Source organism: Oryctolagus cuniculus, chromosome 15 (assembly GCF_964237555.1).
Source record: "Oryctolagus cuniculus chromosome 15, mOryCun1.1, whole genome shotgun sequence".
Classification (NCBI taxonomy): Eukaryota; Metazoa; Chordata; class Mammalia; order Lagomorpha; family Leporidae; genus Oryctolagus; species Oryctolagus cuniculus.
Window position 1 is genome coordinate 30,471,501 of NC_091446.1, and position 27,918 is coordinate 30,499,418.

Below are 27,918 nucleotides of genomic sequence, written 5' to 3' on the forward strand. Positions count from 1 at the left end.
GGGCAGGACTGCGGCAGGGAGCCGGGAGCCATGTTAGGGTTGTCAAAGCAATAGGATTTGGTTACAGAATAAATCTTGTTCCCCTTGCATCTGACAGCCCTTCAAGTATCTATGGAGAATCATGTCTGAGTGGACTTAAAAAAAACAGAACTGTCAAGAGAACAGCAGGGTCTCCTGTTCTGAGCCTTGTTTAAGTAAGTGAGGCTGCTCCTCTGATTTAGTGATGGAAAGGAGAGAGGTTAGTAGTGCCAAACAGCGCTCATGGAGTTTGAATTATCTGTGGAGTAAAAAGTGTGATGATGACACTGCAGGGAAGTTTCAGAGGGTTTGCAAGGGAAAACATCAGAGTAGATACCTGTCATCGGTGACAATGCAAAAGGCCCAAGGGCTCTGCACAGCTCCTGTGTGGCCAAGGGCTGGCTCTCCGGGCCCCATCCCTTCACTCAGCTCTGCACAGCTCCCGTGTGGCATAGCATCTTCGAGAAGAGGATGGAGGGTAATTTCTGAAAGAACGGTTGCTACTCAGGACTCCTGCAAGCTCTAATGCAGTTCAGAAATAATGAGAAAAGAATGCAACAGTAACCTTCCAACCTCAGATTGTACCCTAGAACTAGAGTTTCGTTTGGGATTTGGACAGGGCCTTAAGCTCTGCAGGTCTTGCGGCCCAGTCCCTAGAGGAGACAGAGGCAGGGTAGTGGGACAGGGCTGAGGGGTGTGGACAGCTGGGTCACGTCCATGGCATTGTACCCAGGAGAGCTGTGGGTGTTTGGGTGGGGTCTGGAATCTCTTCAAAAAGCTGACACCCGGAGGACCAAGCCACTGTCCAGTGGCCAATTGCTAAGCACTCTTACCCAGTGCTAAGTGCCAGGGAAAATAGGGAAATAACTCACAATGTGGCAAGAGTAAATTTTTCTTAATTGGTGAAACAAGACCAACAAGAAACAGATGATCTTGCTATAGCACATACCGTACATAGCCATGTCCCAGATTATACACAGCCAACAGTGAGGTTTAGGGGCAGAAAAGATAAACTTAGGGTAGGGTTAGCAGAGAAGATGGTGGCTTTGACAAATATTAGAATAATTCATAGAGGTTGAATCAGACTAATTTTACAAAATTTAGAACACAAATATAAAATGAAAATACCTTGACCCATTACCTAGAAAATAAGAAGTTTTGATGTATGCATCATCTATTATTTTTCCTATGCTCAGTTTTTTTTTTTTTTTTTTTTTTTTGACAGGCAGAGTGGACAGTGAGAGAGAGAGAGAGAAAGGTCTTCCTTTTCTGTTGGTTCACCCCCCAATGGCCCCTGGGGCAGATGCACCATGCTGATCTGAAGTCAGGAGTCAGGTGCTTTTCCTGGTCTCCCACCCGGGTGCAGGGCCCAAGCACTTGGGCCATCCTCCTCTGCACTCCCAGGCCACAGCAGAGAGCTGGACTGGAAGAGGAGCAACCGGGACAGAATCTGGCGCCCCGACTGGGACTAGAACCTGGTGTGCCGGCACTGCAAGCAGAGGATTAGCCTATTGAGCCACGGCGCCGGGCAGTTTTTTTTTTTTTTTTTTTTTTTAAAGATTTATTTGTTTGAAAGAGTCACAGAGAGAGACAGAAAGACAGAGAGGAAGGTATCTTCAATCCACTGGTTCACTCCCCAGATGACCACAATGGCCAGGGCTGAGCTAGGCTGAAACCAGGAGTCAGGAGTCTTCCAGGTCTCCCACAAGGGTAGCAGGGGCCCAAGCACTCGGGCCATCTTCCACTGCTTTTCCCAAGCCATTAGCAGGGAGCTGGATCAGAAGTGGAGCAGTAGGGACACAAACCGGCACCCATATGGGATGCTGGCAGTGCAGGCGGCAGTTTTACCTGCTATGCCACAATGTCAGACTGCTGTTGCTGCTTTCAAAAATGAGATCCTACTGAACCCAGCTTCTTTCACATAATAGGATACGATGGCCATCTCTGCACATCCTTAGCTTTCTTCCATCACTCCCATGTAAATGGCCACACAACATTCCATTATATGAATGTGTAATAATAGTTATCCCATCAGGCCCTTGTTGCACCTATGTAATAATTTATTTTTTTTTTAAGATTTATTTATTTGAAGGGCAGAGTTACAGAGAGGCAGAGGCAGAGAGAGAGGTCTTCCATCAGCTGGTTCACTCCCCAAATGACTACAGTGGCTGGAGCTGGGCTGATCCAAAGCCAGGAGCCAGGAGCTTCTTCCGGGTCCCCCATGTGGTTGCAGGGGCCCAAGGACTTGGCCAATTTTCTACTGCTCCAGGCCATAGCAGAGAGCTGGATAGGGAGTGGAGCAGCCAGGACATGAACCGGCACCCATATGGGATGCAGGCAGTGCAGGCGGCGGCTTTACCCACCATGCCACAGTGCCGGCCCCTGTAACAATTTATTATTAGAAACACTGCTGCAGGGGGAAGAATCCAAAGGACTGAAAGGAGCACAGACAGGTAAGGTCCAGAGTTTGGCGCCACCTCCTGGCAGGCACTGAAGAGATCCTCCGTGGAGACAGGTGCCATCACGGGGGCCCGTGAGCGTCAGAGGTGGGTGCTTCGTGTCCCTCTCGGAGCCCAGTGGCCCCAGAGCCTGCTCTGCAAGGCTGTCCATGTCGCTGTTGCAAATTTCCATCCGTCAGAAAGCTCCTGGTGTCTGGCCTCCGCTCCAGGCTCATGTCACTCGCTTGCCTTTGGGACAGGGGCCTCATGGCCCACAGGGCTTTACACGGCTTGGCCCTGGCCTCTGTCTCCAACCCCTTGCGTGCACCTGACGTGTCAAACACAAAAACCTATTTCCTGCAAAATCTCAAGTATCCATTCATGGATTTAGAATCTTCACGAGGGGCCTTTGGACTGGGGGTACAGTGTCGAGCTACTTCCTGCCACCTTTGACCGTGAGAGGACAGCAGGTACTGTAAGAACAGCACGCAGTGTTCCACGCACTCTCAGAGCTCGGCCAGCACAACCACCCCCTCCCTCACTCTTCACCCCTGCCACCCACAGTCACATGAACAACACGGACATTTCTGGATACACAGAGGCACTTGACTCTCCTGTAGTTCACACCGCTGATGGCACTTCTGCCCGCTGGGGCAGCCCAGAGCAGACTCCTCCTCCTCCTCTCCGTCAGCCCTTCAAAACCATGAAGACAGCTGTCGGGTCACCCAGCGAGGGGTGTGAGTGTGGACCGCAGGGAAGCCAGCAGGCGTCGAGACGTGACTGGTTTGCTCATGCATCTGCGGCCTGGACAGATGGGCCCCAAGGAGTGTCTGAAGATGATTCACCCAGCACCCCGACACGGGAGGGCCTGGAGAGGGGACAGCTGGGGGCAGGGGCCACTGTCATCATCTACTCAAAAGCCCACCTGAGAAGACGCAAAGCTCCTGGCGCTGGCCAGGCCCCCACGTGGGGACTCACTGCAGGCTGTCTCCCAGGCACTGTGTTCTGTGTCCCTGGTTACGGGGCCCAGACGCGGCTTTCTGGTGTCAGCCCCTCGCCCGCAGCCCTCACTCCAGGTGCTTGAAGTTTGCTGGCCCTCCACCGACTGGCTGGGGTCTGACACCAGCATTTCCCTGGGCAATGACACTGCTGGGACTAGGATGGAGCCTTCTCACCTTGCAGACAGCTACTGAGCAGGCGGGGCCTCGGGCAGGTGCTGGGCTCTGTGGAAGCGGCCAGGTTGTAACCCTGCAGACGCAAACACTAATGGAGGCGTCACTGTCGCCCACGTGATGACAGGCCTGGAGCAGAAAGTGGTCTCATCATTGAAACGGAATCTAGGAGATAGACACATATGAGGGGGCTTCAGAAGGTTCAAGAAAATTCACTTGAATTCCATTTTCCACAAACTTTTTGAAGTACCTTCATATGTAAGTAGGAGTATATGTCCTATTGACTTTCTGTCTCTCATTACACATACACATACACACACACACACTAGGGGTCTTCAAAAAGCTGATGGAAAATGTGGATTATATAAAAACTATGAATGGGACTGGCACTGTAGCATAGCAGGTAGAGCTACTGCCTGTGACACCAGCATCCCACATGGATGCTAATTTGTGTCCCGGCTGCTCCATTTCCAATCCAGCTCTCTGCTGTGGTCTGGGAAAGCAATGGAAGATGGCCAAAGTCCTTAGGGCCCTGCACCAGTGTGGGAGACAGGGATGAAGCTCTTGGCTCCCAGCTTCGGCCTGGCCCAGTTCTGGCCCTTGTGGCCATTTGGTGAGTGAACTAGTGGATGGAAGATATCTCTCTATCTCTCCCTCTCTCTGTGTAACTCTTTCATATAAACAAATATTTTTTTAATTTATTTTTATTTTTTTGACAGGCAGAGTTAGACAATGAGAGAGAGAGAGACAGAGAGAAAGGTCTTCCTTCTGTTGGTTCACCCCCCAAAATGGCCACTACGGTCTGCGCACTGCGGCCGGTGTGCTGCGGCTGGCACGCTGCGCTGATCCGAAGCCAGGAGCCAGGTGCTTCCTCCTGGTCTCCCATGTGGGTGCAGGGCCCAAGGACCTGGGCCATCCTCCACTGCACTCCTGGGCCACAGCAGAGAGCTGGCCTGGAAGAGGGGCAACTGGGACAGAATCCAGTGCCCTAACCAGGACTAGAACCCAGGGTGCTGGTGCCTCAGGCAGAGGATTAGCCAAGTGAGCCGTGGCGCTGGCCAAATTTTTATTAAAAAACTTATTCATGAATTTCAACAATTTTTGCACCAAAAGAAACATCTTTTAATTCTGCCTTTTTTATAAAAGATTTATTTATTTATTTGAAAGTCAGAGTTACACAGAGAGAAGAGAGCAGAGAGAGAGAGAGAGGTCTTCCATCTGCTGGTTCACTCCCCAATTGACTGCAACAGCCAGAGCTACACCAACCTAAAGCCAGGAGCCAGGAGCTTCTACCGGTCTCCCACATGGGTGCAGGGGCCCAGGGACCTGGGTCATCTTCCACTGCTTTCCCAGGCCATAGCAGGGAGCTTGATCGGAAGTGGAGCAGCCTGGTCTTCAACCAGCGTCCATATGGGATGCCAGCACTGCAGGCGGTGGCTTTACTTGCTACGCCATAGCGCTGGCCCCTTAATTCTGTTTTCCACAAGCTTCCTGAAGCATCCTCATACTCCCTGTAGTAATGTGTAAGTCTTTCAGTTTATGGTAAATATTCTTTTCTCTTACTTTTTCATTTTTATATAATTTCATACTTTTAGAAAAGTTACAAAAACTATAACTCCTGTGCATTCTTCACACAGATTTACTAATCGCTAACATGTTACTTCATTTATTCTACCACTTTATCTATCTATTGTTCTTATACACCTCTATAATTTTCCAGAACTATTGGCACCTCTCTTATCCATAGACATCTCAGTGTGGACTTCCTAAGAATGAGAACTTATCCCGGCTGCTCCTCTTCTGATCCAGCTCTCTGCTATGGCCTGGGAAAGCAGTGGAGGATGGCCCAAGTCCTTGGGCCCCTGCACCCATGTGGGAGAACTGGAAAAGCTCCTGGCTCCTGGCTTCAGCCTGGCCCAGCCCTGGCCATGGAGGCCACTTGGGGAGTGAACCAGTGGATGGAAGACCTCTCTCTCTCTGTGTAACTCTGCCTTTCAAATAAATAAAAATAAATCTTAAAAAAAGAACTTTCTCCTACTTAACCACCATGCATTCAGACAATCTGGGAAAGCGGCATTGTTACACAACTCTTATCCAAGCGAAGGTTCATGACTGAACTTCACTGATTGCTCCTTTAGAGCATTTGTTTCCTTGACTCTGCCTCCAAACCAGGCCACACACTGCATTCACTGTCCATTTCTCTTCAGTCTTCCTCAACCTGGAGCTTATCTATCATAAACTTTATTCCAGGGTGTTGTTTCTTTCGAGGTCACAGTCCAATTATTACATAAAATGTCCTTCAGTTTGGTTTGATGTTTCCTCATTGCTGGATTCAGGTTATGCAATTCGGGCAGGTGCACCACAGAAACCACGAGTTCTTTTCAGGGCACAGTATCACAGGCACATGAGGTCAGTACATCTCTTTTGGTAGCGTTAACTTTCATTAAACGGTTATAGTTGTGCTTACCATGTTAACCCACTGTGGAGTTAATCATTTTCTCCTTGCAGTTAATGAGTTATTTGTAGAGAGGTACTTTTGAGTTTCTGTAAATACCCTGTTCATCATCAAACTTCTACCCTTCTAGTTTTTGCATCTGTTGATGGTTTTTGTCCAAGTCAATTATGGTTACAATGTTTCATAATGATGATCTTCCAACTCCATCATTCCCTCGGTATTGATTAGTTGATCTTGTATTAAAAGGATAAGAACTATCTTTTCTCCTTGTATTTATCTTTTTATGTTAGCATAACCTCACAGATTCTTATTTTGTCCTATGACTATTCCATGGTAATATTACTGTTGTCATTTATTTTGATGTTCAAATTGTCCCAGATCAAGCCAGTGGGAGTCCCTCTGAGTCCCGTGTCCTTTTCACGTGTTCTATTATCTCTTTAGCACATCCTTGCTTTCTAGTACAATATGGTATTCAAGGCTCATCTGTACTTCCCTTCTCTCAGCCCTGGAACCAGCCATCTCTCCAAGGTGCTTTGGTCTCTTTTGGTGGAAAATGGTATTCAGAAACCAGCTTCTGGGCCAGCGTTGTGGTGTAGGTTAAGCCTCTGCCTGCGATGCCATGTGGGCATCCTATCCCACATGGGCACCAGTTTGAGTCCCGGCTGCTCCACTTCCGATCCAGCTCCCTGCTAATGTGCCTGGGGAAGAAGTGGAAAATGGCTCAAGTGCTTGGGCCCCTACACCCATGTGGGAGACCCAAATGGAGCTCCTGGCTCTTGGCTTCAGCAGGGCCCAGCCTAGGTTGTTGGAGGCATTTGGGGAGTGAACTAGCGGATGAAAGATCGATCGATCTCTCTCTTTGCCTTTCAAATAAATCAATAAAATCTTTACAAAGTACTACAAGACCTGGTCCATGCCACATGGCTCCAAGAGTGCTCAGAAAGTCAAGTATGGAGAAAAGCAAAATCATGCAACCGAGATGAGCCCACCCAGCTCAAGCGATCTGGGGTGTGGGGTAAAAGGCGGGAGTGGAGGAGTTGTGAAGAATCTTTGGGACTGAAGGAGATAGAGGAGACTGGCATGCCTCCCGGGAGGAGTGGACTGGGCCCTGACTGACAGCAGAGGAGGGAGCTGCTTCCAAGACCAAAGTGGAGGCTGCGGAGGTTGTGTGCTCAGAGGGGCACTGCCCTCAGGAGGAACAGTGATGGGCGCAGTGCTGGAGGAGGAGCTGCAGGCGGGGATGAATCAGGGAGTGGCCAAATGCAAGGTGGAAGGCAGGAGGATTACAGAATCCCACCCACCGTGCCCAAGGAGGCACTGGCGGCCTGGGACAGGTGGCTGTGGGACCAGGAGTTAACCCTATCTGCTAGCAGTTAAATAAAAGATGACAATTAGGCCAAGGACCTCAATAGACATTTTTCAAAAGAGGAAATCCAAATGGCCAACAGGCACATGAAAAAATGTTCAAGGTCACTAGCAATCAGGGAAATGCAAATTAAAACCACAATGAGGTTTCACCTCACCCCGGTTAGAATGGCTCACATACAGAAATCTACCAACAACAGATGCTGGTGAGGATGTGGGGAAAAAGGCACACTAATCCACTGTTGGTGGGAATGCAAACTGGTCAAGCCACTATGGAAGTCAGTCTGGAGATTCCTCAGAAACCTGAATGTAACCCTACCATACAACCCAGCCATCCCACTCCTTGGAATTTACCCAAAGAAAATTAAATTGGCAAACAAAAAAGCTATCTGCACCTTAATATTTATTGCAGCTCAATTCACAATAGCTAAGACATGGAATCAACCTAAATGCTCATTAACAATAGACTCGATAAAGAAATTATAGGATATGTACTCTATAGAATACTATACAGCAAAGAAAAAATGAAATCCTGTCATTTGCAAAAAAAATGGAGGAATCTGGAAAACATCATGCTGAATGAAATAAGCCAATCCCAAAGGGACAAATATCGTATGTTCTCTCTGATCTGTGACAACTAACTGAGCACCTAAAAGGAAACCTGTAGAAGTGAAATGGACACTATGAGAAACAATGACTTGATCAGCCTTTGTCCTGACTGTTGAGGAACAACTTACTATTTTATTCCTTTTAGTATTTTTTGTTCTACTTAATACCACTGGTTGAACTCTTTAAGTAACACACAATTATTCTTAGGTGCTTAAATTTAACTGAACAGTGATCCCTGTTAAATATAAGAATGCAAATAAGAGAGGGAGGAGATGTACAGTTTGGCACATGCTTACTTGGAATTACCCTAATGGTAGAGCTAGAAATGTGCCAGGGGATTACAAATCATTCCCATGAATGTGGCAAGTGCCAATGCCATCTTACTGGTCAAAGTGATCAGTTTCAGTTCATAATTGATCATAATGATAGGATTAAGTGTCAAAGGGATCACATAAACAAGACTAGTGTCTTCTAATAATAACTGATAGAATTAAAAAGGAGAGAACGATCCAACATGGGAAGAGGAATACACAGCAGACTCATAGAACGGCAGATGCCATAAACAGCACTCTGGGCTCAGAATCAGCCCTTAAGACATTCGGATCTGGCTAAAACACCAAGAGAGTTTCTCAGGCATGGAAAGCCAAGACACTGTGGGGAAAAAAAAAAAAAAAAAAAACTAAACTAAACTCAAGAGGCTTCCATAGCCTTGGCAGCTCATGACAAGAGCCTCGGGTGATTACTGACGTCATAAATAAGAGTGTCAATTGTTAAATCAACAACAGGAGTCACTATTCACTTGCTCCCCATGTAGGATCTCTGTCCTTAATGTGTTGTACTATGTAAATTAACAGTAAAACTACTACTCAAGCAGTACTTTATACTTTGTGTATCTTTGTGAGTGCAAACTGTTGAAATCTTTACTTAGTATAGAGTTGATCTCTATATATAAAGATAATTGAAAATGAATCTTGATGAAGAATGGGATGGGAGAGGGAGTGGGAGATGGGAGGAAGGTTATGGGGGAAAAGCCACTATAATCCAAAAGTTGTACCTTTGAAATTTATTTTTATTAAATAAAAGTTAAAAAAAGAATTTATATTTTATGTTTCTCTATGGTTTAAAAAAAAATCACACCTACTGGGCCAGCGCGGTGGTTCACTTGGTTAATTCTCCACCTGAGGTGCTAGCATCCCATATGAGCGCCGGGTTCTAGTCCTGGTTGCTCCTCTTCCAGTCCAGCTCTCTGCTGTGGCCCGGGAGGGCAGTGGAGGATGACCCAAGTGCTTGGGCTCCTGTACCCGCATGGGAGACCAGGAAGAAGCACCTGGCTCCTGGCTTCGGATCAGCACAGCGCCTGCTGTAGCGGCCATTTGGGGAGTGAACCAGCGGAAGGAAGACCTCTCTCTCTGTCTCTCTGTCTATATCTCTACTTGTCAAATAAAAAAAAAAGCTTTAAAAAAATCATACCTACCCATATAGAACGTTTACTAGCCACAGTAATAGTGAGTTGTCATTTTTTATTGAGCCTCTACTGTGTGTGACTGCTCAGGTGGGCCTCACAAGCTCTCTCCAGGGAAATACACAGGAGCCGTGTGTCTCAATTTGTTCAAATGCAAGTCTCATGAGAGCTCTGTGAGTTAAGCGTGGCAGGAACTATCATCCCCATTCTACAGAAGAGAAAACTGATGCCAGTTGCCAACAGTCACACAGCCAAGCACCAGCAGGCAGCGCTAGGGACCCCCAAGGGCAATCCTCACATCTCACATGCACGCTGACTTCACACGTGCGCAGTGCTAACAGAACCTCTGGCTTTTTACCTAATATTTGGCCCAGATCTGCACCCTCTTCAACTAAGCACTCTGAACTCCAGGCATCGATTTATCAAAGGTCACGAATGCGGCTCCTTTAGGATCATTGGCAGAAGCTGGTCTGCCTAGGCAAAGTGCAGGGGTGAAAGCAGGGGTGAGGGCGAGGGGATCAGTGCTGCCAGTCACCTCCCCACTTTTACTCTGACTCCAACTCAGAGAGGGCCTGGCTACCAGAATGCGGAGGGCACACTGGGTCGGCATTGCACTGGGTTGAGCCGGGCTAGGTCTTGAGGTCACCATATCTCTGCACGCCAGGCTGGAGTCGCAGGAAGGCGATTATCCTTTTCTTTACAAAGAAAAAAGGAAACACAGGCTCGGGCGGGGGGCGTCGGTGCCTCTCCCAGGCTCCTTCAGGTGATCACACCCCCGTGTAAGCCCAGCAGCTCTGAACATGAACTTCTTCCTGGAGTATTACTCCAAAGCCTTCGTTCCAAAAAACCTATTGAGCACTTCCTGTCTACCAGGCATCTGAAATGTGGTAGTGACCATAAGTAAGATAATTTTATACCTTGCAAATGCTGAGCCCTGTTCCTTTTCACAAAAGCCCTGGGAGTTAGCTCTAACTACAGTTATCTACTTACAGATAAAGAAACCGAGGCTCAGAAAGGCAGGAAACATGCCAGAACAGACACAGCAGGGCCAGGCTTCCAACCCAGGGCTTGCAAGGCTGTGGGGCTCGCCCCTGCCTGGGCCCTGAGGACTGAGCAGCAGCTATGGCTACAGAAGTGCGTGTCGGAGGGGAGAGACAGACCTGTAAATACTTAAGCACTCCTGGCTCTGGCAGAGGCATGGAGAGAGCGTGGGTTTCCTTCTCCTTCTGCCTGTGCCTGGGGTGATGCCTGTGGGAGGGATCCCAGGGCCACCGGAAATGTCAAGGGTAAAACCTGTCTGCACAGCTGATCACTCCGCTGGTTGTCAGAGGGTCACATCCAGACAGGCCAGGCCCAGGGCTTACGCCATCCTGCTGCACCTGCTGATCCTCCTGTGTGGGACACTCATCCCCAGAGGCCACCAGCTCCCTGCACTTCTTCCTGCTCTTAGCTCTGCTCTTACCTCTCCAGAGAGGGCTCCCCCGAATCCCTCACCTAAAGTGCCTTCCCTGCCCCTCGGTCCCTGTTCTTGGCTTGATTCTGTCACCTCGCCGGTGGCTGCCTGCTGTTCTACCGCATGTTCATTCGTTGTTGTCTGTCTCTCCCAAATGAAGGTGACTTTTTCTCTCTTGTGCACTGCTCCACCCCAGCACTTGGAACACAAGTGCTCCACATGGAATTTGCTGGCGAGTAAATGAATCCAGACCTTCCTGAGACCCGCAAGAGGTTTCATTAAAACCCACAACCTCACTGCTGTCTTGCAAATAAGGCGCTGGCTCTGAGGAGTCACGCGGCTCATGCAGGGCGTGAGTGTGCACGCCCGCCCCTCTCCTTCCCACACCACCCTCTCCTCCCCTGACTTGAAGATTCCGTGTTCTGCAGCCCAGAGTCGGGAGGCTCAATGTAGAAAGTAACCCAACAATAGCACGGAGAGCCCTTTACAGCCGCTGGCGGGCACAGGGATACATCCTCAAGAGCACAACATAGTGCCACGTCAGCAGCTTGCACAGAACCTCCCTCCAGTTGTGTCCAGCCGTGGTGTGGCGCACTGGCCCCAGGCCCTCCAGAGAGCAAGAGCAGCAGCTCAACCTCACCAAGGTGCAAAGGCCACCTGCTCCCTCCTGGCCCTTTGCCGGGAGCCCTGGAGCAGTGCGCAGTGCGTCTGTCTCTGCAGGCTCAGCGGGGAGGGGGTAAGAACCGCCTGCAGGTGTGCCGCCCCGCACGGCCAACAGGCAGCTCCCGGCACAGTGAGGCCTGAGGATCCAACTCCCTGCTAATGCACCTGGGAAAGCAGCAGAAGGTGGCCCATGTGCTTGGGTTTCTGTACTCATGTGGGAGACCTGGAAGAAGCTTCAGGCTCCTGGCTTCAGCCTGGCCCAACCCTGACCATTGCAGCCATTTGGGGAGTGAACCAGTGGATGGAAGCTCGCTCGCTCTCTCTCTCTCTCTCTCTCTCTCCCTGCTTCTGTATCTCCTTCTCTGTTACTCTTTCAAGTAAATAAATCTTTTTTTTTTAAAGAACCAAATCCAACAGCAAATGTGCAAAAGCATCTTGGACACTCAAAAGTGTCCAAAAACAGAGACGTGCTGTATATACTTCTTTTTGATACACAGGAATAATGCCACCTTCTAGAAAATGTAATCCAAACACAAGAAACATAAATAAGATAAAAAAAAAAGGTGATTCCACCACTCATAACCAGTGCTGCTTTTTTGACAGTCCCTCCCATCTTTCATCCAAAGCACATGTATGCAAATATAAAATTACATATGCATATGCCCATCACCACAGCCGGGATTACAGAGATTTACCCCCGGGGGTTCCTGGGCGTTTTACCATCGATTTCCTTTGAGGAGTAACCTCCGTCGACACTGGCGCTTGGGTAAGTAGTTACTGCTCTGGATAAGTAAGGCGCCTAGAAATGCGCGGCTGCTGCTTCCTCAATCCTTTGCTTTCATACATACGTAGTTGCCTGCAACCTGGCGCGTGGGCAGAGGACAGCTGAGCTCTCCTGTGTCTGCCAGCGAAGGACGATGTATTCACCAGCCGGAAGTTTCCCCTCTGTGAAGTGCAGGTGATGGTCTACGCCTTCCGGATGAGACTGCGTGGGACAGTGCTCAGGAAAAGCACCATGGGGAGTGGCGGGGAGGTCCTGTCTCTATCCAGCTCCGTACACCTCGGCAGAGACGGGGAGACTTACCCAGGCACTCAGCCTGAACAAGCCCCACAACCTGAGGCAAAGGCTACCTTGAGAGTCTGCTCGTTTCTCAGATGCTAACGTGCCTTTCCCTTGCTTCCAACACTGAATAAGGAGTCATGACACACAACTGCCACAAACACCACAAACTGCCGCGAAGTGGTTTACTGCTACCCCAAAGGAGAGGCATACCGGAACAGCTCCCAGTGGGAGCCTTGTCTTTGAGAGAGTGGAGAAGTCCTCTTATAGGGCATCTGGTCCTGTTTCCTGAAAGTAAGCGTGGGGCTGGCACCGAGCTGTAGCAGGTAAAGCCACCGCCTGCAATGCAGACATCCTATACGGGAGCTGGTTCAAGTTTTGGCTGCTCCACTTCCAATCCAGCTCCCTGCTGGTGCGCCTGGGAAAGCAGTGGAAGACGGCCCAAGTGCTTGGGCCCCTGTACCATGTGAGAGACTGGGAAGAAGCTCCTGGCTCCTGGCTTTGGCCTGGTCCAGCCCTGGCTGTTGCAGCCATTTGGGGAGTGAACCAGGGGATGGAAAACACCTCTCTGTGCGTCTCTCCCTCTCGCTCTGTAACTCTTTCAACTAAATACAATAAATTTTCAAAAGAAAAGAAAAGCAAGTGTGGGCATCTCCTGCAGGTGGATAGGATGGAGCTGGTTAAACGTGAGGACTCCCAGGGACCCAGCACAGAGCCAAAGTTCCATAAGTTCAGAGTCTGGTTCTCGGGCAAACACACAGAGAACTTCTGATCCAGTCCAGCCTCTCCTTTTACCGGGGGAAAACTGAGGCTCGGAGTGACACAGCCGTGAGGGCCCAGGACCAGAACCCAGACTTCATTTTCCATCTTTCCCCTTCCTCTTGGCCCAAGAAAAGACTCTGCCCCCAGCACGCTGGGAACCCTGTGCCAACATCTGGTATCAGGAGGCCTAGGAGAACCCACAGAGCCAACCGATGTCATCTGCTCTGACTTTAGTAGGATTTCAATGGGTTCCCACTTAAGGAGCCCTTGAGAAACCTGGAAAATCTGGTTGAGTGTGCAAGCTTCATGAAGCTGATATTGGGGGAAATTGGTGACATCGCGTCACAGGCCCCCACGTCATCCTTGCTGTCGTTCTGCTCTGCCCAAGGGGCTCGCTGAGCCACCCTTGCCTCTCTTGCCTTTTGGCTCCGTCCTCAACTCAGCGACACTTTCACACCCGACACCATTCTTCAGAGGGACCCACAGCCTCGAGCAGGGCTATACACGGCACCTGCATAAAACTGGGGTCACGGGAGGTATTACAGAGTGATCTTACAAACACAGGCCACGCGCCGCTCCAACCTAAAAGTCTAAAACAGAAAACCATCGTGAAACACAGAGAACAAGGCTTCCGTGGGAAAACACACTTTGCCTTGGGCCATCTGTTTGGACACTGGCACAAGCGAGGGCCCAGCAGAGGGAAAGCACTGCGGAGGCAGACAGTTGTCCATTGGGTTCAGAGAGGGGAATAGCCGGGGGCTGCAGGATGAGGTGTGAGGTGGCCAAGGCTGAGGAAGATGCTCTGGTCTCTGTCTTTCTCCACAGTCAGCCCTGCAAGCCCACAGCTACCCCCTGCAAGAGGCAGAAAACACAACGTGAAAAATAACCGCTACGGATACTTACAGCTCTGTTGACTGTGTCTCCTAAATGCACAGCACTGGACCAAGAGATTTCTGCACATTCTCCCACGTGACTTCTCCAAAAAATTCTGCAGGGGGGCGTTCTCATTGCCTGCTGCACGATGAGCTCGCCACGCTCACCCAGCTAAGACAGGATTAAACTCAGTCCCCCTCTTTTTTTTTTTTTTCCTTTAAAGATCTATCTGAAAGTCAGAGTTACAGAGAGAGAGATAGAGATCTTCCATCTGCTGGTTCACTCCTCAAATGGCCACAACAGCTAGAGCTGGGTCAATACAAAGCCAGGAGCCAGGGTCTCCCACATGGGTTCAGGGGTTCAAGCACTTGGGCCATCTTCTACTACTTTCCCAGGCGCATTAGTAGGGAGCTGGATTGGAAGTGGAGCATCTGGGACTTGAACTGGCACACATATGGGATGCCGGGCACTGCTGGCAGTGGCTTTACCTGGTATGCCACAGTGCCAGCCCCATCTTTTTTTTTTTAACTACATCACAGAAAAGATGAATATAAGAATCCGTGCCAGTGATGACACAAGCATTTCTCATGGTTTCCCACATTTATTAGTTTATGAGGGTGTTTCCAAAGACTCATGGAAAAATAGAATTAAAAGACAAGTTTGGAACCAGCGTTGTGGCTCACTTGGTTAATCCTCCACCTGTGGCGCCAGCGTTCTAGTCCTGGTTGCTCCTCTTCCAGTCCAGCTCTCTGCTGTGGCCCAGGAAGGCAGTGGAGGATGGCCCAAGTGCTTGGGCCCCTGCACCCGCGTGGCAGACCGGGAAGAGGCACCTGGCTCCTGGCTTCAGATGGGTGTAGCTCCGGCCGTAGCGGCCATTTGGGGGGTGAACCAAAGGAAGGAAGTCCTTTCTCTCTGTCTCTCTCCCTCACTGTCTAACTCTATCTGTCAAATAAAAAAAATTAAAAATAAATTTAAAAAAGACAAGTTTATTGGCACTGGTGCTGTGGTGTAGGTTAAGCCGCTGCCCGCAGTGCTGGGATCCCATATGGCTCTTGGTTCAAGTCCCGGCTTCTCCACTTCCAATCCAGCTCCCTGCTAATGAAACTGGGAAAGCAGCAGAGGATGCCCAAGTCCTTGTGCCCCTGCATCCATGTGGGAGACCTGGAAGAAGGTCCTGGTTCCTGGCTTGGATTGGCCCAGCTCCAGTCATTGCAGCCATTTGGGGAGTGAACCAGCCAATGGAAGATCCTTCTCCCTCTCTGTAACTCTGCCTTTCAAATAAAAAAAAAAAAAAAACTTTTTAGAAAGCTTTTTCAAAAAAATTATTTATTTATTTGAAAGGCAGAGATTCAGAGAGGGAAGGAGAGAGAGACTGAGATCTTCCATCTACTGGTTCACTCCCCTGGATATGATGGTCAGGGCTGGGTCAGGCCCAAGCCAGGAGCCAGGAGCTCATCTGGGTCTCCCATGTGAATGCAGTGGCACAAGCACTTGGGCTGTCTTCAGTTGCTTTCCCAGTCTGCATCAGAGAGCTGGATTGGAAGTGGAGCAGCTGGGACTAGAACTGGCACCCATATGGGATGCCAGCACGGCAGGTGGAGGATTAATCTACTGTGCCATAGCACCAAGTCCTCCACAAGTCTTTTAAAGTATCCTCATATTGTGTCTTTGAAAAATCATTTTTTTTTTATTTGAAAGACAGAGCTACAGAAAGAGGTAGAGACAGAGAGAGAGGGCTTCCATCTGTTGGCTCACTCTCCAGATGGATGCAATCGCCAGAGCTGTGCTGAACCGAGCCAGGAGCCAGGAGCGTCTTTCAGGCCTCCCACATGGGTGCAGGGTCCCAAGGACTTGGGCCATCTTCTACTGCTTTCCCAGGCCATAGCAGAGAGCTGGATGGGAAGTGCAGCAGCGGGTCTTGAACCAGCGCCCACATGGGATGCCGGCACTGCAGGCTTCACCGACTTCGCCGCAGCGCCGGCCCCGTGGATTATCACTTTTGTCTTGCTCTTCCGGCACAGCGGCTATCTTCTGTGGGATAATAATGTCCTCTGCATCCCGCTGTCCTCCACTTAGGTCCTGGGCATTTTCCACACCGTCTGTCTCGTCTTCTTGCCCCTTGAGGTTACTGTTTGGGGAACACGGAGGAGCCGCAGTTTGCTTCCCCATCCCCTTATGGCCGAACAGTTGGGCTGTTTCTAATCATTCGCTATCATCGAGTGTGTGGTGAGTGAGATCGCCATACTTTATTTTTTCTTTCTCTATTTTGGACCATTTCCCTAACATTCCCAGAAATGGAATTACTGGGTCAAAGGGCGTGACCATTGTTCAAGCTCTTTATGCAAAGTGCCAAGCTGTTTCCCAAAAGGATGGGACCAGTGTGCGCTGTTTGCAAGCCTGCTGCTCGCTGGACGAGAAGTTCTGGGGAAGACTTTGTTTAAGGCTTCTCTGCTGCTTAGCTGAGATCATCCTACTTAAGTCTGCTGCCTCATACGGCCTCTTTCAAAGTCTGTTGACAATGTTTGACCATCTGATTATGGAGTGGAAGATTTGTGTTGGTCTCCCTGTCTCCAGGCCCTTCCTGCCTTCAGTCTGTTTGGCACGCTTTGGCCAGAGTCATTCCCTGGAACACATCACTCGCCTCCGGCCACTGCTCAGAACCTGGCCGTGGCTGGCTGTCTCCTCCCTCAGCAGGCCTCGAAGGCCCCCTGCGTAGAGTCAGAGACAGAGGAGGGAGAGCAGAGGGGTGGGGGCCCGGCTGTGGGGCAGGGGCCATGGCGCCCACGCCAAAGGCATGAATGGGCTGGCCATGGAGGTCAACGCCGACGACCTGACCCAGGTGCTTCTAATGGCCTCAAGAGGGCTCTGTGAGACAGTGGCGTTGTGGGCTGTGCCTAATAACATTCACCATAAATGACAGCAAGTTAGTTAGGATGAGTTTCACTTTGACATTTGAAAAACAATGGCTTAAGTATGAAAAAAATGATGTGTACTTTACAAAAAGAAATTCTCAGGAAGTCCAGAGCTGGAATGGTAGCTCCCTGCTCATCAAGGACCCACATTCCTGAGCTCTCTGTGCTGCCACCCACGGGTGTGAACCTCCTCCTCATACTCCGAAACAGCAGTTAGGGCTCCAGCCATCACATCTAGACTCCAGACGAATAACAGGAAGAAAGATGTTGAAGAATGGCTCCTTTGCTTGGGGAGACCATCTGGAAGTCCTGGGTGATACTTCTGCTCAGAATTACTTGGCCTTGTCTCCTAGCTGTGCCTAACTGCAAGGAAGTTTTCAGATAAAAATCAGCGTTCTGTAACTAAAAGAGAAAGTGTGCAGGTAGAAATTTCCGCTATAATCTACTGAGGTTCTGCGGTCCATTTATATCTATTCTCTCTTTTCATTTTTATACCAATTTTAGGAGCAAGTACCTGGTTGAAAGTGGATTTAGACTTGGAATTTGAGTCCAGAGTCTGGATTTTATTTATTTTTTTCTTTTTAGGATTCATGCTAATTATTTTTCATGATATAAAAGCACAAAATAATTGATAAACATTTTTCCCTTGAACACACACACAGACACAGAATTTAAGTTACCTTTTACTCACTTGGAAAGCAGACAGAAGTCGTCCATCTGCTGGTTCGCTCCCCTAAATGCATACAATTGCCAGGACTGGGCTTGGCTGAAGCCACGAGCCCCAAGTCTAGTCTGGGTCTCCTATGTAGGTGGCAGGGACCCAAGTACTTGAGCCACCACCTGCTGTCCCGAAGGGATGCATCAGAAGTACAGAGGTTCTGCTGGGCCCCGAAGTGGAATGTGGGCACCAAACACCTGCCCCAGAATTCACCCTTCAGAAACTGAGCCGGGCCCGTGGACAGCACACCGGGCAGAATGTGCTCGGGCCCCTCTTCTAATGTGAGCGCCATGATGCTTTGTGGTACAATGTAGGTCTTATCTGTGAGGACTGCCTAAGACTTCCTCCGTAGCTTGTAAACCACAAGCACTTACAGTAAAAAAAAAAATACTGAAATGGTGTTCTCAAAACAATTTATTTTCATCAAGGACACCAAGGGAAACCAGTGTTCGTAGAGCGAGGTTTAGTGAAGTCATCCTCAGTGGGAAAGGAGGTAAGACAGGCAGAGCTCCTCGTGTTCTGAATGATCCCAGTTCGTCTGTGAACGAATGACCCGAACCCTCGGCAGCTAGAGTGAGCGGTGGGAGTTGATGCTAAGCACCCAACGTGTGAGAAGTGCGCATGGGGTCACGGCCTCCATTGGAGAGGGGCTGAGGGAGAGGCAGGATGGTGGGGGCAGAGGGCACCTTGATGGGTGAGGGAAAACTGTCAGACAGCGGTGGCCAGGGTGTGGACTGCACACTGCAAGGGGAGACAGAGCCGGGGAAGAGACCAGCTTCACAAAACACAGGGGGCAAGGATGGGGACAGGGGTGGACGCTGGGGTGGGAGGATTTACATATAGGGCAGTTTCATCTTTATGCCACTGATGCCCCAGTACCCCTGATGTCCCAATACCCCTCACTGCCTCCGAGTACCCCTCACCGATACCCAAGTACCCCTTACTGGTGCCCCAATACCCCTCACTGTTACCCCCCATCCTCACCGATGCCCAGTACCCCTCACTGCCACCCCAGCACCCCTCACTGACCCCGAGCACCCTCACTAATACCCTCAGTACTGCCAGCATCTTGCCAAGGTGCCCAGCACACTGTGAGCGTGAGAGCCAGTGCGGCTGCATGCCCCAGCGAAGGCGCTTTTGCAGCCTGGAACAGGGCCACCTCAAGGGCAGGGGCTGAGCAGTCTGGGGACTGATGGGGAGGCCTTGTCCCTTCTGTGTCTCCTGCTGCCCTCTCCCTCCCACTCACCGAGCCCCTGCTGTGTGCCAGGTGGGACCCCTGAGCAAGCCAGGACCATCCTTACTTTCCATTCAAAGACTCTGGGGCGGAGAGGGGTGAAGCGCTCTTTCCCGGGGATGGGAGCTCTCAGGCAGGAAGCAAAGCCCGCCCCATCGCGCCTGCTCGTTCACCTGCTCACCAACGGTGTTCCATGTCTCTATCCAACATTTAATTCTGGCACATTTTAACAGAAACTTCACACACACGAAATATGCAGTCTCCATATCCCCTCCGCCCCCACGCGCCCGCTGCGGGTCTTTTACGGCAGGGTTAATACTGCTCGTCCTTTCTCACTATGTCTTTCTATTCCCAAGGACTTAATGCATCATTTGCTTTTCAACATCACCAACCCTTGCCTCGGGGGACCTGTCGGTGGTTGGGGGCAGCAGGCTGTGCTCACCACGTGGGAAGCTGAGCCATGCAACAGATGTGCCGACTCCCAGCGTTCCCCCGCCGGGGCAAGAGGGTCATCCGGCATCTCGCTGGATGGGGAGGCTGCTGAGGAATGTCCCGGACTGCAAGCCTCGAGAGACGGATTGGCTAGAAAGATGTCTAAACACAGGAAACATTAGCGACCACAGCCCCTCAGCATCCTCCAGAGAGACCTGCTGTGACCCTACTACGCGCCAAAGCAGAACACGCTGCTGCTGCTGCTGCTGCCCCCGTGCAAAGGGACATGGTGGCTAGAACTGGGCGTCGCCAGGAATTTCCCTGCTGGTTGGCCACCAGGGACACTCGTTTGGAGAAAACACCTCACGAGTATTTTGGAAACAAAAACTAGGAGAGAGAGAGGGCGGGAGGCAGGAGCAGATGGGACAAGTTCCCGCATGAAAACGAGGCCCTCCGGCTTTGCTTCCTATCTAACGTGGGTGGGTTTTGGAAAGGGTGGGAAGGGCACAGGGAATGAGGCCTGGTTAGGTGCAGCCCTAGAACCACAGGGCTGGGAGGCTGCGTTCTGGGGACGGAACCCCCACACAGGCAGTGCGGTCTCCCGAGCAAATGCACAAAGCGAGCAAAGCAGAGCCCACAAGAGCTGGTGCTTCTGGGATGACACCCACACAGAGCAGAGGGGCCGGCAGATGGAGAGCCGGCAGCAGCTCCGCCCCCAGGATCAGGCACCCCACCCTCAAGCCTTCCTGGAGTCCGGCCCCCACGCTTGCTTTCTTCCCATAGACTCTTAGTGCCTGGAAGACCCCAGCGGAGCGCTGCTGGGGCTCTCCAGCGGAACAGGGTGGAGCCCAAGTGCCAACGCGGAGGCTAGCTGGCCAGCTGGCCAGGTCTCTTCTCCGAGCTCCGTTCCTGTGTAAGGCGAGGTGCTGAGCCCCCTTGCCTGCATTGGATATAACCAGTAAAGGACGGCATGTAGGTCAAGTGCCCGACAAGGCTCTGGGCAGCCGTCCTCTTCCTGACCCCTCTGCCCACCTTCTCCCACCCCTGTCACCCTCGCTCTCGGACACACTGGTGCCAAGCCTGTTCCCATCTCCTTGATCAATTTTTCCAGGCTATCAAAGAGCTGGCGGAGCTGGGGTGGACTCCCGCTGCTGACTTTGGACACGTCACTTTACCTCTCAGCGCCAGGCTCCCCGCTTGCAAAATGGGAATCCTAACACCTACCACGGCTGAGCTCTGCAGGGAGGGGCTCGAGAACAGTCCACTGATGCTCCACTGCTCGCCCCACCTCCTCTCCCCTTCCTTCCCACATCCCCCTTCCCCTGCCAAGCCCAGCGTGAGAGCACTGGAGGAGGAGTTAGGACTCTGGGCTTGGGTATCACACCGTCGTGGATTTTGGGTCCTTGAGAAGTCAAGGCCTCCATCTCCTTGGGACCTCTCCTACTGTGAGCTTCCACTGTCCTCCCTGACGGGGTCAGGAGTTTCTTTTCCAAGAGGGAAACACTGGGCTTCGAGGACGCAGGGCTGTGTGCTCAGCGGTGCCCTGGCTGCATTCTTCTATTTAACACAGCCTGACCGTGCCCTTCCCAGTCCTGTGTGAGCCTGAGGGTATCTCCACTACTCCATCTAGGGTAATTAGTCCTTTTGACCCTTAGCAGGGGAAATGTCTCCAGTTGGGGTGGAAATGAAGTTGTCAAACACAGTCCTTAAGGAGAGAGAGATTTATAGGGGATCACATACAAAAGCCCAGGAATTAAACAAACAAACAGGGAAAGAGCACTTAAGAGCTCAGACCAAACAATATATACCGCACGCCATGCTCGGGCAGGTCAACCAGTGGTCTGAGGTCTCCCCAAGCCCCACCCAGGCATAAGAGCCCAGACAATTGTTCATCTTCCAAGCCCTTCCCAGAAAACATAGGGTTGCAGGAAGGTAAAGCCTATGACTTCACTGAGGGGAAGAAGCGGGCGCGGGCAGTGCAATCCTTTGGCGACCATCTTCCTTTTTAAAACTTGCTTTTGTGTAGCCCAAGATTTGGGCCCTGCTCTCTCTCCCACCCCTCCTCCCACGCCCCTCTCCCCAACGGCCGCCGACTGCCCCCGTCACCATGCGCCCTCCTGTGTCCCTCTAGCTCTGCTCCCCGACTTGGCCCTTTCTCAGATCTCGAAACAACATAGGATGCAGTTAAATTCCGATACCAACTAAATCACACACAAAATTTTTAGTCTGAGCACATTGATGCATGATCTGGAATATACTTAGACTGAAAATGACCCGTTAGTGGAAATGTAGGCGTAAGTGGGTGTTCTGCACTTCAATTTGCCAAATCCAGCGTCCTGGGTGGGTCATTTTGCCTTGCTCCAACCTCTGCCCAAAGACAGCAGCCACTCATCTCCCCTTGGCTGCCTCCTTGTCATCCAGGCTGTACTCAAGCCTCCGGTCCCCAGAGAGCCTTCTCAGTAGGTCGGGCTTGACCTTAGGAGTTCCCATTTCCAACAAGCTCCCAGTGGTGCTGATGCTGATGCTCCATGGGCCACAATTTAAGAATTCTGTGTTTCAGGGATGGCCCTGTGGTGTAGCAGGTAAAGCCGCCATCTGCTGTGCCAGCATCCCATATGGGCACAGGTTCGAGTCCCAACTACGCCACTTCCAATCCAGCTCTCTCCTGTGGCCTGGGAAAGCAGTAGAAGATGGCCCAAGTCCTTGGGCCCTTGGACCTGAGTGGGAGACCTGGAAGAAGCTCCTGGCTTTGGATCAGCCCAGCTCCCGCTGTTGCGGCCAATTGGGGAGTGAACCAGCAGATGGAAGACCTCTCTCTCTCTCTCTCTCTTTCTCTGTCTCTCCTTCTCTTTCTGTGTAACTCTGACTTTCAAATAAATAAATAAATAAATCTTAAAAAAAGAAAAAAAGAATTTAACAAGATGGTGCCGAAGGCGGAGAAGGAAGCTTCTGCCCCTCCCAAAGCTGAAGCCAAAGCCAAGGCTTTGAAGGCTGAGAAGGCCATGCTGAAAGGCGTCCACACACACACACACACACACACACACGAAGATCCACATGTCTCCCACGTTCCAGCGTCCCAAGGCACTATGCCTCCAGCGGCAGCCCCAATATCCTGGGAAGGGCGCCCCCAGGAGAAAGAAGCATGACCACTGTGCCACCATCAAGTTCCCCCTGGCCACTGAGTCTGCTATGAAGAACACAGAGGACAGCAACACACTTGTGTCCCTTGTGGATGTCAAGGCCAACAAGCACCAGATCCAGGCCCACCCGAGCCCACTTCAGTAAGAATCTCTGGGTTTGGGTCTTAGAGCACTGCTGGGTTTTGTTTTTACGCTCTCCAGGGTTATCGCCAAATACACCCAGAGCTTGGGCACCTGCCCTAGAGTGTGCAGAGCAGCAACACTTTCCTCTCCTCGCGCCATCCTCACCACAGCCTGGCCCACAGGTAAGACAGCTGTGACCGAGGGCCAGGCGCCCCTTTGCTGAGAGTAACTGAGGTTCAGGAAGGCGAGAGGTGTGCCCAAGGTTACACAGCAGTGCATGACAGAGATGGGACCCACACAGCCCCCATCCAGCCTCTGCCTCAAATCTTCCGTGAAAAGGGCAGCTCCCTATCCATCAATCACTCTTGCGACAAGCTGACTCCAGCCTTTCTCCACCGGGCGGGTCCTTTCCATCTTGGTAGCCGCCTCCAGCCTAGGCCGCTCCCTCCCCAGGGCCTGGTCTGGCCACGTCCTCACCCAGGGAGGAGAGCTGATTAGAATCCTCACCCTGTTTTCCTCATGGATCCAAAAGAGCCCGGGCTCCTGTCCACCAGACCAGAAGGAAATCCCAGCTCAACATGGAGCTTACACTCCCAGGGCAGGGCCTGCCAGTGGAACAAGAGTTAGGGACCTCCCTGTGGTGTGGGCTGGATGCCGCTGGTGGGAGCCGCACAGGGGAAACCGTCTCCAGTATTTAATGCAGATGTGCTTATTTTAATGTGTGTTAAGACACTGAGTCTATGATTTCTCGGATATAAAGTTCCAATCAAAATTGACTGATGGAAGGAAAAAGAAAGGCCGAGACCACGCGAGGGCAAACGTGGTGGCCTGCAGAGGTCCCCGGGGGGTGCGCTGGGAGGGGCGGACAGCATGCTTTGTTCAGAAGGACGGATGTGGAGGAAGGCTCCCGTGGCAAGGGCCTTTCCCACAGCACCTCTCTCCATACTAAAGAATGACAAGAAGTCCGTTGTCTTGGAGTGAAAAGTGCAGGGCCTGGAGCTCCGCGCCCTCCACCCTTGCCCCCTTCCACCGCCCACTGCAAGGCCCGGCTGAGGGAAGGGACTGGCAGCTCCTCCAGCCCCTTTCAGCCCCAACAAGCCTGAGCAAAACCACACTCGGCCCGCAGCTCAGCTACTTCTGCAGATGTGTGGAGGGAGCCGTGCTCGGCCGAGTGCCGCATCTGAGGGCAGCTTCCGATGCACACAGCCTGCTTCCAGCTGCCCAGAGACAGGGTTTCCTCCGCTCGCCAGCCCCTGCTCCTGCCCGAACGTGGTGGGCTTAGCTCAGAGTGCCGGCTGCTCTGTAGCCATGGAGCAGACCCCACAGACTTCGCTTGCAAGCTGGGAAGTCAGAGCTCCCTGGGGAGCCCTGGGATGTGGGGACAGGATAACAGGCTGGCAGCCAAGAGCTGAGAATGAAACGCGGTTGGGTCCAGTTGTTAGGAATGAGCATCTGAACACTCACAATTCAATGTGGGTGACCTGGGGCAGGGGTGGGGGCGGGGAAGGCGTTCACCTCAAGGAGATCCAACGCAACTGGAGGTGCCACAGAGGAAGTTTACACTGGCTATAACTCTACCCAAAGAGAGGAAATACTCAGAACTGGGAGAGTGTGGCTAAGGCCTCCACAAGGTGAGCCCAGAGAGGCATCTGGTCACTGTGACTTCAGCACGACACAGGGGACAAGGGGACAAGGGGCCCAGACTTACAGCTGGAGAAGAGCTCGGAGACAGATCAACAACCAGTCACAGTCACAGAATCACAGGCCCACGTTAACTGAATACTTAGCGCCGGACAGCATTTTCAAAGCATTGAATTCTTACAACAACTCTAGGAGTTAGGCACTTACTATTACCTCCATTAGAAACCGAGAGGCAGAGAGTTGGGTGCCAGAGCCACATGTGGACAGTGGATGTGGAACTGTCTGGCATCCACAGCTGCAAGACGCTACCACGAAGACCAAACAACACCCGTTTTTCCAGCGCATGCTCAACAAGTCATCCTCCAAGGCGATGCTGGTGAAGAGGCAGCTGACTGGCGTTCAAATCCGGGCTCCGACTGAGATAAGTAACGTGGGGGTGACAGCACCTGCTGTGTGCTGGGGGTACGGAGATGAAATGAGAGGCACTAAGAGCACACAGCAGGGTGTGCAGCACTCGGGGAGCCCTCCGTGGTTGCTCATGGCTGCCTATCAGCCTGGTCTCTCCGTGTTAATCATCTTTTCACTGCTGCGGTGAACTGTGTGAGGCGCTCCCTTTACAAAGAAGGAGCCTATTCAGCTCACAGCGTGGGGGTTCATGGACACTGTCGGGCAGGCCCCAAGGGTCTGGCCTCTGGTGAAGGCACCCTGTTTTAGGTTATTTATTTCCTTGAGAGACACAGAAATGGGGAGAGGGAGGGAGGAAGGGAGAGAGAGAGAGATGAAAGAGAGAGAGAGAGAGAGAGAGTTCTAATCCACTGGTTCACTCCCCAAAGGCCCAGGAGTCAGGGACTTATGTGCGTCTCATGCGGGTAGTAGGGATCATCCACACTTGAGCTCTCCTCTGCTGCCTCTTACAGTAGGCTTTAGAAGGAGACTGGAACCAGGAGCAGAACTGGAACTCAAACCCAGGTACTCTGATATGGGACGTCCCAAGCAGTGTCTTACCCGCTAGGCCCAGTGTCCATCCCTGGCGATGGCATTCCTGTTGGCAGAGCCCAAGGTGGTAAGAGGGAGCGCACGTGTCTATGTGTTCTCCACTAACAAGCACGGCACTCCAGCCTCTTGACCCAATGCAATCCAATCACTTCCCAAAGGCCTACCTCCAAACACCACCACTGGATTAAGTCCCCACCCTCTTAGAACCATTAATGTAAGATTCTGGGGACCAAACCTTGGACGCTCGGGTCTTTGGAGGGGCGTTCAGCATCCTGCACTGTAGCACTCCTGGGCAGATAAACCTCAGGAGGCCTCACGGCAAGAGAGGCCCCTTCCCCGAGGGCGTCCCAAGCGCCATGTGCTCTGCTGAGCGTTTTAAGTGCCTCCTCTCCCTTGCAAGGCAGGTAGGTATAAGTATCTTAACTCAAAGCATCTGAATTATGGTGTACGCATTTGCCCCCTCTAACTTTAGCCACTTACTCACAGACAGATCTCTTCCGAGCACAAAAACCAAACAGCACCACCAAACCTGCAAAGCTGAAGCCTGGAGCCCTGAGCCCAACGGGGTGCCCAGCTGGCCCCTCCAGGCACTGCCCCCTGACGCTCAGAGCTATCTCCATAGCTGCCACAGGATACGCCCGGGACACCCTGAAGCTGCTAATCCTAGCATCAACACTGCACTCTTCCTTGAAGGATTTCCTTTCCTTTCACAGAACTGGTACTGAACAACAGTAACACATAATCACAAACTGCGAACCCCAGCGCCTGTGCAGTGTGCAGCCTTCTGGGGGTATAGTTCAGAAAGTCCATGAAAAAGGTGTACCATGAAAAACCAAGTGCAGATTTCAAACCACACATACATGGACCTCTGCAATCCAAATAGGTGCTCTGTGTAACCAAAATAAATGTATCTTTCTGTCAAACTGTTGTTTTTGCACCAAAATAAACGTATCTTTTAGTTGTATTTTCCTCAAAAAGTACCCTCATACTTTTTTTTTTTTTTTTTTGACAGGCAGAGTGGATAGTGAGAGAGAGAGAAAGGTCTTCCTTTTGCCGTTGGTTCACCCTCCAATGGCCGCCGCGGCCGGCACACGGCGCTGATCCAAAGGCAGGAGCCAGGTGCTTCTCCTGGTCTCCCATGGGGTGCAGGGCCCAAGCACTTGGGCCATCCTACACTGCCCTCCCGGGCCACAGCAGAGAGCTGGCCTGGAAGAGGGGCAACCGGGACAGAATCCGGCGCCCCGACCGGGACTAGAACCTGGTGTGCCAGCGCCGCAAGGCGGAGGATTAGCCTAGTGAGCCGCGGCGCCAGCCCCCTCATACATACTTTTAAAAAAGTATTTCATGTACTATTCTGTCTCTCACTTAACAAACGCTATCAATCTTTTCACACCTGAGTGGATGGTTCTGGATCACGTTTTGCAAACGTCTCTGGAGAAGGCAGCAGGACTTCAACTGGTTAAGGAAGGCTGCAGCTTTCTCCTTTTTACCATCTGTACTCTGTGATGCTTCACACAGGAAGCTTTACTGCCTATGTAAAAAAAGACATCCTGACTGCTTTTCTAAAACTAGTATCCAAAAGGTGATATAACTACGCTAAAAGTAAACCCGGCCAGTTTCATTTTTATTAATTTCCAGTTCTTGGCCTCCAAGGCACATGAGAACAGGTAAGTTTCTACCTCGTTACAAGCTGCTGAAACACTCCTTCGTCACGCTGGAGCTGAAGCTGTATCTGAAGTTTGTCTCTGTTCCTACAGAGTTCCCTGGGGCTTAAGCGAAGGGCTGGGGGGCTGGGCAGGGCCATCAGGCAGCTTCCAGCACCCCGCTCCAGGGACTGAACCCCTGGCAGTGTGCTGGAGCCACTGGACCCCTCTCAGAATGCATAAAATAAAACGTTGCATATCCCCTTCTCAGTGCGTTCAAATGCATAAAATGAAATACAAAGATCTGGCAATGGGACTGATTTCTTTCTTTCTTTCTTTCTTTTTTTTTTTTTTTTTTTTTTTTTTTTTTTGACAGGCAGAGTGGACAGAGAGAAAGACAGAAAGAAAGGTCTTCCTTTGCCGTTGGTTCACCCTCCAATGGCTGCCGCGGCCGGCGCACCGCGCTGATCCAATGGCAGGAGCCAGGTGCTTCTCCTGGTCTACACTAAAAAGTCTCAGATTTACGACACAGCTGTGGTTTAGAGAATTTCTATTTGTATTAGCATTGGAAAGATGAAGGGAGAAAATTATTTTCAAATTTCTTCTCCGCATCTGTTTTTTATAAGACTTACTTTTTTTTTTTTTTTAAGAAAATTGTTCATTTATTTGAAAGGCAGAGAGACAGAGGGAGAGACAGAGGGCGAGACCTTCCATCTGCTGATTCACTCCCCAGATGCACACAACAACCA

At 51.2% G+C, this 27,918-nt stretch overlaps 1 protein-coding gene across 1 annotated transcript; it reads left to right on the top strand.

Moving 5' to 3' along the window:
- Positions 1 to 22,680: 22,680 nt before the first annotated feature.
- LOC138845284 (large ribosomal subunit protein uL23-like) lies at positions 22,681 to 27,300 on the top strand. The gene is made up of 2 exons (XM_070057140.1): positions 22,681 to 22,907; positions 27,165 to 27,300. The coding sequence occupies exons 1-2, from the start codon at positions 22,681 to 22,683 to the stop codon at positions 27,298 to 27,300; spliced, it is 363 nt and encodes a 120-aa protein (XP_069913241.1).
- Positions 27,301 to 27,918: the final 618 nt, after the last annotated feature.

Bases quoted from the DNA above. Each gene is read 5' to 3' on its own strand.
- LOC138845284 (XM_070057140.1), top strand. From the start codon at position 22,681: ATGTCTCCCACGTTCCAGCGTCCCAAGGCACTATGCCTCCAGCGGCAG. The intron at 22,908-27,164 runs GTAAGAATCTCT...ATTAATTTCCAG, and splicing joins GCCCACCCGAGCCCACTTCA to TTCTTGGCCTCCAAGGCACA.